At 39.2% G+C, this 15,523-nt stretch overlaps 1 protein-coding gene across 1 annotated transcript in view; it reads right to left on the bottom strand.

Moving 5' to 3' along the window:
* Positions 1–367: 367 nt before the first annotated feature.
* The window catches only part of PCSK1 (proprotein convertase subtilisin/kexin type 1), a 40,003-nt gene continuing 24,847 nt past the window's right edge, over positions 368–15,523 (bottom strand). Inside the window, exons 9-14 of the mRNA XM_008144526.3 lie at positions 15,169–15,269; positions 7,628–7,861; positions 6,331–6,488; positions 4,893–5,026; positions 1,321–1,482; positions 368–745 (exon numbers count right to left, since the gene is read on the bottom strand). Coding sequence (XP_008142748.2) covers positions 368–745; positions 1,321–1,482; positions 4,893–5,026; positions 6,331–6,488; positions 7,628–7,861; positions 15,169–15,269 — 1,167 coding nt within the window. The remainder of the gene's footprint in view (positions 746–1,320; positions 1,483–4,892; positions 5,027–6,330; positions 6,489–7,627; positions 7,862–15,168; positions 15,270–15,523) is intronic.

The raw sequence follows: 15,523 nt of genomic DNA, 5'->3' as shown, positions 1-15,523 counted from the left end.
GACTTTTCAAAATTATCTATTGCCCTAGGTTATGACTTTTCTTTTGAGAAATGGAATGGGAGGGCTCAGGGAGGTATTCTAGTGTGGTTTGAGGACCACGTGTGGACTGTGGCTCTGGAAAGAACAAACACGTTACTTGTGTAGGCAGGAAGAGGTGCTTGAAAAGAGCCATGATCCATTCAGGAAGTTGGATTTACTGTTGGAGCTCATCCCTTTCAAATATCCATTTGGGGGAGGAAAAGAAAAAGTGTAACAAAAGATATTATAAGCATAAGAATCAATGGCAAAAACAACCACTTCAGACACAGGCAAAATCTATGGGTAAGGAAGGAGCATGAATATTTCCAACTCGGGATCACAGACTTCTTTAGTTCTCCTCCCTCAGAATGTCCACCAGAGCTTGCAGCAGCCGGTCATCTCTGTGCTTGTAGGATTTGGTGTTATAGAAAACATCGACATAGTCGTTATACAGGCTGTCCTCAGTGTCTTTAAGGTGGGAAGGCTTGTTCAGCTTTTCCAGGGCTTCGTAGAAATTTTCGTAAGGGATGTTGGGCTTGGCACTTGGAGACTTCTTTGGTGATTGCTTCGGTGGTGAGTTTTTGCTGAAAGCGCTTTGCAGGAGCCGCAGCATGGCCTCGGATGGGTCTCCCTGCACCTGCTCCTCCTTTCTGTTTCTCACACTGCCGCTGCTGAGGCTTTTTGCAGTCAGGGGCTTCTCATTCAGGTTCCCTTCTGTGGGCTGCTCCTGAAACACAGAAATCCACCAACCAAGGGAAGAAGGCTCATTATTTAGAGCTGGGCAGGCCAGCTGTAGTTCATGCCCACTGCTTGTCCCCCACAGGCAACTGGGGAGCAGAAAGAGCACAAGGCTTAGAGATACACTAACTCAGTTTTCAGTCCCCAAATTTCCTTTTACTGTTATATCCTTAGCACCTTTTAATCTCCCTAATTTCACCTGTAAAATAGGAATAAGAATATCTCCACTTCTGGTGATTTGAAAACGAAATAAGATGATGTATTATAAGTGCTCATACTGATTGGTCCCCTTCACTTTGGTAAATGGAGTAGAATTCATGTTAGGGGATTCAATAATTTTGAATTCATTAATTTTAATTTCCAAATCCTCAATGAATGAATAAATGAATAAAACAACAGAGTTTCATCCTACGGAAACTAAACAATTTACCACTCCCACTCCCTTTCTTTCTTACCCATGTTTGACTCACTCCCCGCCGAAAAGTTAGGGGCAGCTTCACTCACTACATTGTCAATTTACAGTTCAAAAAAAGAGCATGCCAAGAAGAATACAGCCACACAGACCTCCCCTGAGTCCACCACCTTCTCCACCCCTCTTCTGTCATTCTGCACGGTGTTGTAGGATGTGTACACACGGGGCTGTTTCATGTGTTCTGGCTGAGAGGAGGTCCCATGCAAAATCAGCTTCCAGTTCACAATTCTCCCTTCATTTTGCATTCTTCCAGACTGATGAATAAGCATATATATTTTAAGCAGAAATTTTTACAACTGCCAATACTAAATTACAACTTTAGCTGTCTTTAGGAGAAAGGCATTCTCAGAGAAAAAAGCAACAGTGTGTGTTCTGAGTAACATAAAACAAGATCCTTCAAACTATCAAAAAAGAATTTCATAGTTTAAATCTAATTTTAAAATTTTGTGCATTCCACTTGTAGAGCTCTGGGTGAAAAGAAATACATCACTGGTTGGGGTAAATGGTGATGGAAGGAGACTTGACTTGGGGTGGTGAACACACAATACAATATACAGATAATGTATTATAGAATTGTACATCTGAAACCTATATATTCTTATTAACCAATGGCACTCCAATAAGAAAAAGAAAAACACACATTTTTAAAAAGATAATAAAGAAAAAAAAAACGAGAAAAAAATCACTGAGTTCTTGTTTGAAAATTGACAATTTACAGGCTCAAGGATTTTAAAAAAATGATTAATTGCTTCATTTAATTAAAAAAGCAGAACTTTCTATATTAACCTCTACATGGAATGTATTCTTGAAAAGTTGACTATACACCTATAAATAGAATTATATTAAACAATTATCAACTTTTAGAAACATTCCATTGGGGAAAGAAGTCACCCTCAATGGAATATTACAAATAGCCTTCAGCATTAATCAGCCCTTAAAAACTGTACATTTATGGTAATAATAATACTTTTCAGAGGCTCAAAAACTATGTTTAAAATAATGTGCTGAAATCTAAAATGTCTAAAAAATATTTAAAAACATAAAGTCAAATTTTGCAGACTTATTTTGGTAAACAGATTTTTCTTAGTTTCCTGATGGTGAAACTGATTTACAGAGTGGAGTCCACGTTCAAGAACAGGACAACCTACTAAGAACATTTCCTTGTTCTCCCCATGAGAGCAGGAATTTTTACAACTGCCAATACTAAAGTGCAACTTTAGCTGTCTTTAGGAGAAAGGTATCCTCAGAGAAAAAAGTAACAATAACTATAGAATTTAATTGACATCTTCAGGAATTTGTATTAATTTAATTGATATCTTCAGGAATAATTTCTTTTTAAAAAGTTATGTAGGCTCTAACCGGTTTGGCTCAGTAGATAGAGCATTGGCCTGCGGACTGAAGGGTCCCAGGTTTGATTCTGGTCAAGGCATGTACCTTGGTTGCAAGCAGATCTCCAGTAGGGGGTGTGCAGGAGGCAGCTGATTGATGTTTCTCTGTCATCAATGTTTCTAACTCTCTATCCCTCTCCCTTCCTCTCTGTAAAAAATCAATAAAATACATTTTTTAAGAAAGTTATTTAGGCAGGTGTGGGCTAGAAGGGATCAGTGGGAGAAATAGGAGGACAACTATACTACTTTCAGCAATAAAAATAAATCTCTCTATATAAAAGGCTAATATGCTAAGTGTCCCTCTGACCATCTGACCAGTCACTATGATGCACACTGACCACCAAGGGGCAGATGCTCAACACAGGAGCTGCCCTTCTCTGCACTGGTCATTTACAGAGAAACGGCACCACAGACCTGGCGCCGACAAAGCAACACTCGGCTTCCCCCAAATGGGACACAGGCCCCGCCACCACCCTGGAGCCACAGCCCACCAAATCGCAGCCAATGCTGCCAAGACCCCATGGTGCAAAATGCGGCCCACAGTCCAGCCCAGCCCAGAAAGGGTTGCTGTGGGTGCCGGGTAATGATGTCACATAGCAACACACGGCTTCCTCTCCCTAGTGACTAGCTTCCTTGGAGTTTCTTCAGTCCAGGAACACAACTTACTTTATAGCCAGGTGCAAACATTTTACACTTTAACCAAATGTCTGTGAAGCATTTCCCATACCTCATCTCATTTGATCCTCAGAGAAATCCTTGAGTAGGTAGATAGGAGACTCAATAGAACCCTATTTTCTTTTCATTAGTCAGAAAACAGAGATTTAGAAAGTTTAGAAACTTGACCCGACTGAAAAGAAGTAACAAATGGTGGACCTTGAAAATGACTTCAGGTTTTCTCACTGCGCAGAATATAGTCAAACTCTGCTGCAGTTAAATATTTTACCCTTTGTTCTCCCTACGTGATCTATAATAATCTGCTTCATGTTGATATTTACTGCTGTGTTGCTGATAATTACCTGAAAGAGAAGTTGGGGTGCTTCATTGGGCTGGTAAAAGTTTAGCTACATTAGAAAGCAGGTCTAATTAAGCAAGTTTATCCTATATATATAAAAGGCTAAGTTGACTCGCACATGCGCAATACAAATAAAGCTCTCGCTGGCGCCAGTCACACACGTGTGTTTCAATCTGTCATTGTCGAACGTCAATTTGGTTGACACTTCTATTATAGAGAAAGGGCAAATAGCTATATTAAAATATTTCTTCTAATTAATTTACTTTCAATGTGCATGAATCCGTACATCGGGACACTAGTATTAAAATAAAAAATAAAATATTATTTAGTCATTGAAATCTGGCACTGCTGATACTTATAACATATCTCTCTCAGGAGGACTCAGACCAAAACCCCATTTATTTATATGCTCACCTATAGAAAATGCTGGAGAAATGATGCAAAAATAAATAATTCAGCTGTATAAATCAGTGTAATTCAGCTGTATGAATAATTTGGCTTTTTGCTCAGACACCCCTTGCTTTATTTTTGTGACTGTATGTTATAATTATAGAAAGATATCAAAGAGTGTTAGTAAACATAGTGAAAGAGAAAGAACTGAAACAAATAAAGTCATATTAAATAAGAAGTCTTCTCTAATAAGTAAGCTACTGCTAAATGGCCACTGCAGTAAATATTTGTAATAGTTCCTTCCTGTGACTCCAGCAGAGTGTCATAGGCAAAGCTGGTCTAGCATTTAACTATGTTTTTTTTTTTTAATATTTTTACTGATTACAGAGAGGAAGGGAGATGGAGATAGAAATATCAATGATGAAAGAGAATCATCGATTGGCTGCCTCCTGCACACCCACTATGGGGGACTGAGCCCACAACCTGGGCATGTGCCCTGACCAGGAATCGAACCATGACCTCTTGGTTCATAGTTTGATGCTCAACCATTGAGCCATGCCAGTTGGGCTATGTTTTTGAATACAGCTCATTCTGGTGAGTAGGTCATGTGGGACACTTGGATTTGTCCCACAGTCTGTCACACTGTATATCAGAATATCTTCTCTTCCTTCCTCTATGGCAAGTGCCTAATTTATTTATTTTTTAATCTATCTAGCCAAGTGGCAGGACTTGAAACACTACATCTTTTCATTACTTCAACTACAGAGGGATCAAGGTTCCTTAGGACCCTGATGAATGATGACACCAACCTTAAAACTCCTCCCATGTGTTTAAAAGTAAGCTTGTGTGTCTATAGCCTTTCCTTCTTACTTACCATGTCTGCAATTCGCAAAGTCCAGGTGCCTATCGGGTTCTCTCCCCATGTGTGAACAGACATGAAGTCCCAATTTTTAAAGCCATTAGGAGATGTATCCCGCTCTCTTTCAGCTAACAGAACAGTGTCGGTTCCTATTTTCATACAAGAAATACAAGTTAATAAATGTCCTAACAGCTCTGATAGGACACACTATAGCATCTGTTAATGAAAATGAAAGCTTGGAGAGATTAACCCTCCAAATATTTTTATCCACAGTACATTACACATTATCTGACATATAATAAGTTCTCAATCCATACTGTAGAAATGAAATAATGAATGAATATATTAAGGTTTATTTGAATAAGAAGAACTCAGAGAATTACATTTGCAAACTACATTAAAGAAGAGAATCAAAGGCCTAAAATACATTTTAATGGAACTGTCATTTTGAAATATAAGAGGAAGTTTTGAGAATTTAATAGGTGCCTGAGTCTACAATCTTGTGTATACATTAAAAAGCTATGTTAATTTAATAATCTCTTGTCATATAAAACTAGTAATAGGAGTAACTCTAAATTTTCAAATCCAAGCTTTCTAAAGAACAATAAATAATATTACTTTCTAAGAGAAAGGGTCAAACAAAACTACAGGGCCATTAATAAAAAAGCAGTCCACCAACCTTTCAGGACAATTCCAAGATATCTAGAAAGTGTAACTCCAAAATTAACAGAACCTACTCAAAAGCTGTAAGAAGTTCATATCCTGGAAGGACATTATAGAGATAGCTCATTTTTCTGCACACATCACCTACAGACATGGAATTTATCCAGAGACTGAATGTGGAAGAGTGCTGGGACAGCTTCTCCTGGTGGATTATGGTTTGTGTTCACAAGCTCTTCCCATCCAGAATCTCATCTAACTTAGTGCCCTCTCAGGAAAGAGCAACTGCCCATATATCACATCATATGCCTTACTAATATCGTTATGGAAAATTTGTTAGTCTTCTCAACCCTCTTTCATGGATCAGAAGTCTCAGTTTTTCAATTGATTCCTTGTCTGATGTATCTATCAGCTTTATTAATTAATTATCAGAGTAATTTTCACTAACATGTTACCTGAGAGAAAAGAATGATAGATCAGTGACCTGGAAAAATGAGCACAATTTGAAAATGTATATTGTGGTATTCATTAACTCCAGAAAGGCTTATTAATTACATTATTATTTGAATAGACCTTGTTCTTTGCTTATCTAAGGACCCATGGGAATGAGCAGGGCAGAATTCTGATGTTAAAAAAAGAGGGGGGCGGGGGGAAAGCATGTTTTTTAAGACCTGAAAATATCTATTGGGAGACTTAGTTCTATAAAGAAACAAAAACTCATTGATTTGAAGTGATTGAGTTTAAATTTAAACAAATGATTTAAAAGAAATTTTAAAGTTAAAAAAAAATTTACCAGCAGCAGAAGTGAGTGTGACATGAAGGTCTCCTCTTCGGGAATATTCAATTGTTGCTTCAAATTGTACATGTTCCAGGGACGTGATAGCATTTTCCTGTCCCTCACAAGCTCTTGTTGGAATTTCAATGATAACTTCTGCATTAGCTTTCAGGGCTCTAAATATATTAATGAATCTCCATTGAATAAAATGTATCTCTTCTTCCTTACACTTTATACAAATATGTACACATCAGTCTTGTACTTGATACTCAACTAAGCTTGTTGTCTCTCCCTATTATGAATAGAACCTAATTCAGGATTAGCTATGTATAAATGAATTTTAATGCATAGAAAATGGTAAGGCTTTTACAGACATAGAAAAAAAACAAATCTACAGTTTCATCATAAATAGCAAAATCAATCCTGAGAAAGAAGAACAAAGCTGGAGGCATCATACTTCCTGATTTCAAAATATATTAGAAAGCTATAATAATCAAAACAGTATGGTAGTGGCATAAAGACAGACATATAGGCCAATGGAACAGAATACAGAACCCAGTTAAGTGTTCTCACCACAATAAAATAAAAAGAAAAGAAAATAGTAAAGAACACAGGTACTTGAAAAAATGCTGTTTACTGTGGAATCGAATTCAGGCAAGTTTGCCTTGGACCCATCAAAAAGTGGTCTATTATTGCAATAGACGTGTCCTCCAGTCCTTCTACCCTTAGGTATTTTGTGTGAGTGGGTCTTCAGTATAATCATGATTGTTGTGATAAAATTAACAAGACAGTCATAGCAGGTTCTGCTTCCGGGGCTAGATGTGGTGGGTCAGATGTGGTCTATGTAAAAGCAGTATGATAAAGGTTCCTTCATGGAAGAAAGATGAATCATACAGCACTGTGGTATGAAGTGAGGCTCTTGAGGTCTGGATAATACTGGTTGGCGAGTACTGTATTTCATCAATTCTAAGATGCATTTTTTCAACATTTTATCATCTTTGAATTTGGGATAATTTTTAAAACTGATGATTGATAATAGTTTAATTAGCTATGATTGTTCTTAGTGCTATATAAAACAATGGTACACCTTAAACTTAATGCTAGATGGTAGGTAGGCTATCAGAGGAAAATGCAAATATGCCAATATGATTTACAGATCTTTGATCTCAATATTCCCCCTGGACCCACAGCGAACACTGGCAAATGCTACCTCCATCTACTTCAGAAAGGAAGGTGAGACAAAATTAGACAAAATGACAAATATATCAAATAGTGCCATGGGCACACATTTATTCAAAATTCCTGAGACACTGACCTGGGCTCAAAGTCATTGTCCTTTATCACACACTCTTTCTTCTCGGGCACACTCTTCCAGGTTCTCGGATCAGCTAAGTCCACTAGAGCTTTGGCATTTAGCAGCCCGAATCCAAACCGACTGTTCACCATCAAGCCTGCGCCATTCTTTTTCCATCCAGGGTTATTGGCCAGTGGGTCATACTCAGAGGTCCAGACAACCAAGTGCTGCATATCTCGCCAGGTTAGATTTGGACTGGATGGAAAGTGACCCAAAACATCTTTCAGGGACAAAATGAAGTTTCCTTGCAAAAGCAAGTGCTAAGAACAAGCATTTCTATTCAGAAATTATGAAGTACCTTTTGTAACTGTACTTAATGTAATTCTAGTGTTACTATTTGTATGTCTTTTCATTTAGAAATCAAAATACAGTATGGAAAACTTCTCCTCATACCATGTAAGTTAAGTTCTTATCATTAGTAAAATTTTGTCTTCAGCATTGTAGACATATAGGACTTGGTTCATGATTCCTAATTAGTTAAATTTACCTGGAGCAAAAATAAAAACGATAGCACCTCCTTTCATTCTTCCAGTCTTCTGCTGTCCATTAACATCCTTGGCATTTTTAGCATTATTAACAAAGTCCTTGACTTTCTTCTTGAGAAGACTCAGATTTTAAAGATATGGGCTGGCTTCCTACTCAAATAGTTTTTGGTTCTTTTCTTTATGTATCAAAAGTGTCAAGAAACTCTTAGCTACTTGAGATCACTCTTGTAAGATCACTATGCTTAATACTATGGGGATATTTAAAGAGGTGGTTCTTGTTTTTAAGAAGCTTACACTCCAGTAAAAGAACTAAGGTTATTTTTTATTACTATAATATATCTGCTGAATAATGTGTTTATGGCATAATGCACTGCAGGAGTTTAGTAGAGAGATAATTATTTCAGGTTGGGAAGATCTAGAGAGGTTTTGCTGGGAAGAAATATTTGAGCTGAACTTTAAAGAGTGGGTAGAATGACAAGAAGTGGAGTGAGAGAAAAGAGAATGAGGCAATGGAGCAAAACCTCTGCGGGGGGTGGGGTGAGGGGGAAGAGGCAAAGTACATGATGTGGCTCAAGTACAGTGAATAGTCTGGCTTGCTGGAACAGGAAGAGGTGATAAGGAGTACTGAGCCAGATGGTGAAGGCCTTGACTGCCAGGTAAGGGACTTACACTTTATTGTTTGGGCAATGGGGAATCATTGAGAAATTTTGAGCAAAGAAGTGGTTTAACCAGAAGACCAGAAGTCTTGATACAATTAATTTAGCAACAATCCTATATAATAATAGACAAATATGCAAATTGACCATACCTCCGACACACCCACAAGCCATGCTCACAAGCCACGCCCACCATCCCATCAGAGCAAGTATGCAAATTAACCCAAACCAAGATGGCTACAGCCACAGAGAGCAAGGTTTCCTAGGTAACAGAGGAAGCCAAGCTTTCTGCCAGCCATTGCAGGCCTAAGCCTCCACTCAAGCTACAAAGTTTCAATTATAGAAGGTAAACAAATTCAAACAAATGGCTGCAAAATGGAGCTTGAGAGAGCAGGCCAGGGTTGCCGCCGGCAATGGAGGAAGCCAAGCTTTCCGCACACTCTGGCCGGGCCCACCCGCTTAAGGCAACAAAGTTTCAATTATAACCCCAACACAAATGGCTGCAGGGCCTCGGACGGAGCCCCAGGCTTGGCTCTGCTCCAGGCTACAAAGTTTCAATTGTAGAAGGAAAATAAATTCCAGATACCAGGGCCTCCACTTGCATTGCCAGGGGGTGTGGCCAGCCTGCAAACCACCACAGGCCCCTCACTCAGGCTGCCCCACGCCCCAAGGGAACCCCACCCTGATCAGGGACACCCTTCAGGGCAAACCAGCTGGCCCCCACCCCTGTACCAGGCCTCTATCCTATCTAATAAAAGAGTAATATGCAGATTGATCATCACTGCAACACATAATATAGCTGCCCCCATGTGGTCAAAGATCCTGCCCCCATGTGGACACAGGATGGCCACCACAAGATGGCCAGCAGGAGAGGGCAGTTGGGAGGCACCTGGCCTGCAAGGGAGGGCAGTTGAGAGGGACCAAGCCTGCAAGGGAGGGCAGTTGGAGGTGATCAACCCTGCAGAGGAGGGCAGTTAGAGGTGACCAGGCCAGCAGAGGAGGGAAGTTGGGGGCAAACAGGCTGGCAGCAGAGTGGTTAGGGGGTGATCAGGCTGGCAGGCAGAAGTGGTTAGGGGCAATCAGGAAGGCAGGCAGGCAAGCAGTTGGGAGCCAGCAGTCCTGGATTGTGAGAGTGATGTCCGACTGCCCGTTTAGGCCCGATCCCCGGGCCTAAACGGGCAGTCGGACATCCCTTGAGGGGTCCCAGATTGGAGAGGGTACAGGCTGGGCTGAGGGACAATCCCCCTCCGTGCACGTATTTCGTGCACCGGGCCTCTAGTATAGAGATAATCATAGGATTGTTAGGTCTATTATAATGCAGATAGAGCCTTTCCTCATCACCCTATGTAAAATTTCAGTTCTCCCACATGCTTCTGAGCATTATTATGCTGCTCTACTGTTTTATTTTATAGTATTTATCACCTTCTAACATATTGGGCAATACATTTGTTTTGTATATCATTAATGTCAGTCTCCCCTGCTAGATTTAGCCATGAGAAGGGCTGAGATTTTAATCAGTCTTGTTCTCTGATGTGTACCTAGCACTCAGAAGAAGTGCAGGCACAGAGAGAGTATAAGCTGAGTAAATATTGGTTGGCTGAATGATTGAATGTGACCACATGTTAATTAGCCCCCAAATATAATTTTAAAACTTACTGCAATTAATCAGTAGAGTCAAGATCTCAAGTTTTCCCTTAGCTTTGAGACTTGCATTGTCTATTAAGCCAGTCAAGCATTAGTCCTCAAGGTTTCTATCTTATCACCCTCAGGAAATCTGGCTCAGTTTGCTGTTTTCTCCCTAGAGTCAATAGTATATTGGTTAAAATGTCTTCTGGTAGGCATTGCAAAGGATACCTGGCAGGCCTCACAGGGAAGCTCCCTCCCCACATCAGCCTGGGTGCAGAGCCCATGCATCTAGGTCTTTCTAGGGAGTTGCAGTCAAGGACTCAGCTCCTCCACTTGGTCAAAGTCTTCCCATATTTACATTCCTAGCCCCTCACACCTTCTTTCTTAGGTCTCCTTATCTGAGGCCTTGGGCAGAGGTCTCCTCTGCTCAGGCCTCCTTATGGGGGGAGTGGGAAAAACCTTGAAGACATTTTCCCCCCTCTACTTTTCTACTCCTAGCCTTCCTCAAGCCCCACCCCACCCCAGAATCCATATAACTACCAGAGCCTTTGCGAGGGGGGGGGAGTGCTCCCTCAACAGTGAAAAGATCCTCATGAATGTCATGCTTCACCTGACCTTTAACTGGGGCACCATTCTTTGGGGAGGGGGGGGGGAGGGAATGGATTAGGGTAGTCATTGTTTCCTCTTATTTTAGATTTAGCCAGCATGGTAAGAGATTAAAGGCTTAACTCTTTCATTTTTGGTTTATTGCTTTAATTTGCTACTCCAACGCCTAGAGGCTCAGTAGACTCACTCTCACATCAGCTGACCTCCTGAGAAACATACCAGCCAGAGAGTGACTGATGGAGGCCTTAGAAAGACTCCAGTTCAGTGATTCTCATGGGTTCCAGATTGCTTGCACCATAATCATCCGGGACACTTGTAAATATTGAAAATTCCCAAGTCCCATCCTAAACCTACTGAATCAAAATATCAGGGTAGAGCATTATTTTATATTCATATTTGAAAAAAACTAACCAGTTCTATGTTATAGCTAAAATAATGAGTTGGAAGAAAGAACACAAGAATATAACTAAGAAAATTAGAAGTCATTTCAAAGCATGGAAGACAGAATAGGGAGTAATAAAAGGCATACTACACTATATCTACTACCAAAGACCTGTGTGACTTTAAGCAAGTCACTTTATTTCCCTGGTCCTGAGTTGACTCATTTGTAAGAATAGAGGGATGAGTATAATAATCTCCAGAATTCCTTACTGTTCAGACCTCCTATCTGCCGAGTATTATAAATACCTCATCTTGTCTCTACTTTGGCCATCCCACGTTTAGGAATAATTAACTAGCTGAGGAGAAATGGCTATTTTTTTAATGTAGACATTAATTCTGTCCTATAAAGCATTTTATTGAAATCCTTGCATCTTCCCAGTCCTTTTAAGGGAGTTTTAGGTAAAAAGCCTTTTATAAAGGTGATCAATGGACAACTCATCACTTTTTGATTTGACCATCTCTGTGAGCAGGTGTTTGGAGGTTGGGATGAGGAAGTGAACTAAGGAAGCATATGGCAGGGTCTTGATAATCAAACACAAAGCATAGACTTCCTATATTTCTATAGCAGAACATTTGTTTTATATTTAGTTGCATGTTTTATTGTGTTTTTTTAATTTTCTTTTACCTATTCTGTACAAAATACTCAAGGAGGTTTCATTGCCATGCAATTTGGAAAATTAAGCCTATTTTCCCAACAGAGTTATTCTTTCATTTGTGTGATTGCATTTCATAAATGAAAAGGAGCTGCTAATAATCGTACGTTTCATTCCTGACAGCCTCCCTTTGTTAATTAGTGCTCAACAGCACCACAATAATTAAAAATTTTAAAGCTGCACTAGATTGCAAATCAAGGATATGTTTATAGAAAATAAGGGTTGTGGAATTAAACATTGAAATTAAGCATTGCTCCTAATTAGAAGAGTGTAGGTAAAGTAATTGGAAACAAAATTCTAAAGTGAAAGAGTCCTAGAGGCTGTCTCATTCTGCCTCTAATCACACCTAGGTAAGTCCAGTATGTTGAAGATTTCCTAATCTGGAGACTTTCCAATATTTCACAACCTACTGGGTCAAGGATATCTTTGATGTGGTTTATTCAGAGGTTTCATGCAGCATTGAATGTTTATTTTCCTTTCTCCAGCCTTTAATGAAAATAGCAGATTGGTTCATCTGTTTATTTAATACCTCCCAACATGTCAAGGGATTCAGTGTTTCACTACAGAATTTGTGTTCTCTACTAAAAATTACTCTGATTCCTTTGCTCTCACCACAAGAGACTGAGATTATTGTCTGCCATCTTTCTAACATGTACTCACTACATGACAATAATGGTACCATAGGCATTTATCGAAGGAATTCCTATCTTTTTGATGCCTATTAAGTACCGGCATGGATATCTTCACAATTACAGCTAGATGAGGTTGCAGAAAAAAAAGAAAAGAAAAAAAAAAACAGTTGTAAATTAACTCTTTATAGCAGTGTTTCTCAAAATTTGGTTAAGCTAACTACTAGCATTCAAACTGCCTAGGACACTTATTAAAAATGGGAGTTCCTAGGCCAAATACCAGAAACTTCTCAATCTGAGTTGATGTCAATGGGACATGGGAATCTGCATACTACATAAAACTCCTAAAGTGATTTTTATCTAAGCTGGTGTTTGAGAAACACTCTTCTAGGGGAGAAAATCCCTCTATACATATTTGAGCCAGAAACTATTCTTTCTCCTTCCCTCTCCTGTTCTCATTCCCCAGTGCTCCCTCTAAGTCATATTTAATGCAACATAGTAAGTAGTTTGCTTGTGACAAGGAGTCTTTTATGAGGAACTCATAAAACGTGAGCATTAGGATGTTCCTTTATCAGCCTCAATCTTACTAACTTCCCCTTGTTTGAGAGGATGAGCAGCTACCATTCAGCATTTCCTCTGCACCAGGGCCATGGGAGGCAGCACAGTGGACTGGCTGATAGCACAGGCTTTTCCCAGATTTGCTCTTTCCTTACCAGACATCTTTCCAGCCCATCCAAGTAGGTAGACTCTTGGTATGAGTTTTGCTAGGCCTGTCTTGCTTAGTCACTGTGGCCATCTCATAGCTGAGATACCTGGGACTAAATCACAGCTCCACAGGTGCCCCAGGGCTCCTGGAGCTACTCTGGATTAATCCTCTTAGACAAAGACTCAGAAACTTCTGGGCTCTTCCAGCTGTGGCATGAGCCCAAGTGTTCTCTTTTGCTACGTGAACCTCATCTACTGGACATGACATGAGGGGACTGCTTTGTCTTCTCTAGAGAGTATGGATGTCCTTCTTAGATAAACTGCTTAGTAGGAAGGGTAATGGTAATTTTAAAGTTTAATCACTTTCTTGATCATGCAACCACAGCACCTAACCTGACACTTAAATATTTCTCACCACACAACACTAGAAACTAGAAATGAGAATGAATCAAAAGTCATGTGAGACAGTTGGATTTTTCCCTCTGTGTTAAGTATTAGACTATTGGGTCATTATTATAAGGGGGGAAAACATTGCTGTTAAATCCCTTTTTAACATCATACACTAAAATAAATTCCAGGGTGATTTATGACTTAAGTATGGTAAAGGAATCATAATAAAAGACATATAGATAAATGTTTAATCTAGTTTGGGGTTGTAAATATTTTTCTGAGTGTAAAAACAAAGGAAAGAAACTTAAAAAAAAAGACAGGCAAATGTAACTGTATATATATTAACTTAATTACCTTAAAATTATATATAAATAAAATTAAAAGGTAAATGTCTAACCAACAAAACTAAACTAAGGCATAAAACCAAATCAAGGCCATAAACAAGCAATTACAGGTGATAAATGGCCAAAGAATATAAAATACTGAGCTTCATTAGTAATGAAATAAAAGTGTATGAAGATTAGATACCATTTGCATGTATCAAAATAGCAAAAACTTTTAAAGATAATAAAAGTAGCTTTAATAAGGGTTTAGGAAAATGGTATTTTCACACATATAATGCTGGTGGAAATATAAAATGCTATAGTTTTTCTAGACAGTAACTTGTCAATATGTATTAAAATCATTGAAACATTCATACCCTTTGACCCAGAAATTCCAATTGGTAGTGTTTATCCTGCAGAAATTATCAGAGATAACAACCAATATTTATGGACAAAAGTGTTTAAGCATTACTCGATAACTTTAATAAAATCTGCATTTATATAATAGAGTATTATGAAAAGATAAAAAATTTGTTTTTATTCTCATTCCTCTAAGACTGGGATTGTATAATATAAAAAAAAGGATGTTTTATAAACTTACCATTCCTAATACTACCCACAGAAATTATTTGTATAAAGTATTTCCTGGTGGGAATAAACAGAAGTGAGAAGGCCTTGAAGCTGAGTGGGAGAACTTGGAGGAGACCATGAGTTTTTGAAGGTCAAGGAACATTGATTTACACAGAGAAAATGCTCTTAACATATTATAGGGAGGATTTAAAAACATCACAAAATAATGTATACGTGAAGATCCAGTTTTGTAAGATATGTTTGTACTAAATCTACACTGAGATTAACAGGAAGAGAGTTAATTTTATTATTATTTACAGTTTTCTACTGTAACCATGTATTCAGAAAACAATACGTGTTATTGAGGAGGAGGAGAAGCAGCCTTAGTAATGGTGATTAGGAGCTTTCCGGGCCTTACTTTGCTTCCAGGGCCAGAGCGAAGATGCCAGCAGCCAGGGGTGCCGAGGCCGAGGTGCCCGTGTGGGTCCATGTACAGTCATTGTGCAGGTCAGCACTCGTCTGTGTGGCGCCAGAGGGGAGAGAAACATGGGAGAACATGTGAGGAGTGTGATCCTGTCCCTGGGGGAAACCATACCGAGGGCCACATCTGCTATGATCAGGAAACTGAGCTGATTCGATTCCCTGCTTCCTTCTCTAAACCACAGACGGATGCTTGCCATCTGCTGATATGTTAGTTCACTCTCCTCTCCATGCAACTTGTCTATAATTCTGGCATCAGGGTGCCTTTTTGGGGGATGAAGTACTCCCACTAT

This window comes from Eptesicus fuscus, chromosome 4 (assembly GCF_027574615.1).
Source record: "Eptesicus fuscus isolate TK198812 chromosome 4, DD_ASM_mEF_20220401, whole genome shotgun sequence".
Taxonomy (NCBI): Eukaryota; Metazoa; Chordata; class Mammalia; order Chiroptera; family Vespertilionidae; genus Eptesicus; species Eptesicus fuscus.
The sequence above is the reverse complement of the archived record's forward strand: the minus strand, read 5'-3'. Positions and strand labels throughout refer to the sequence as shown.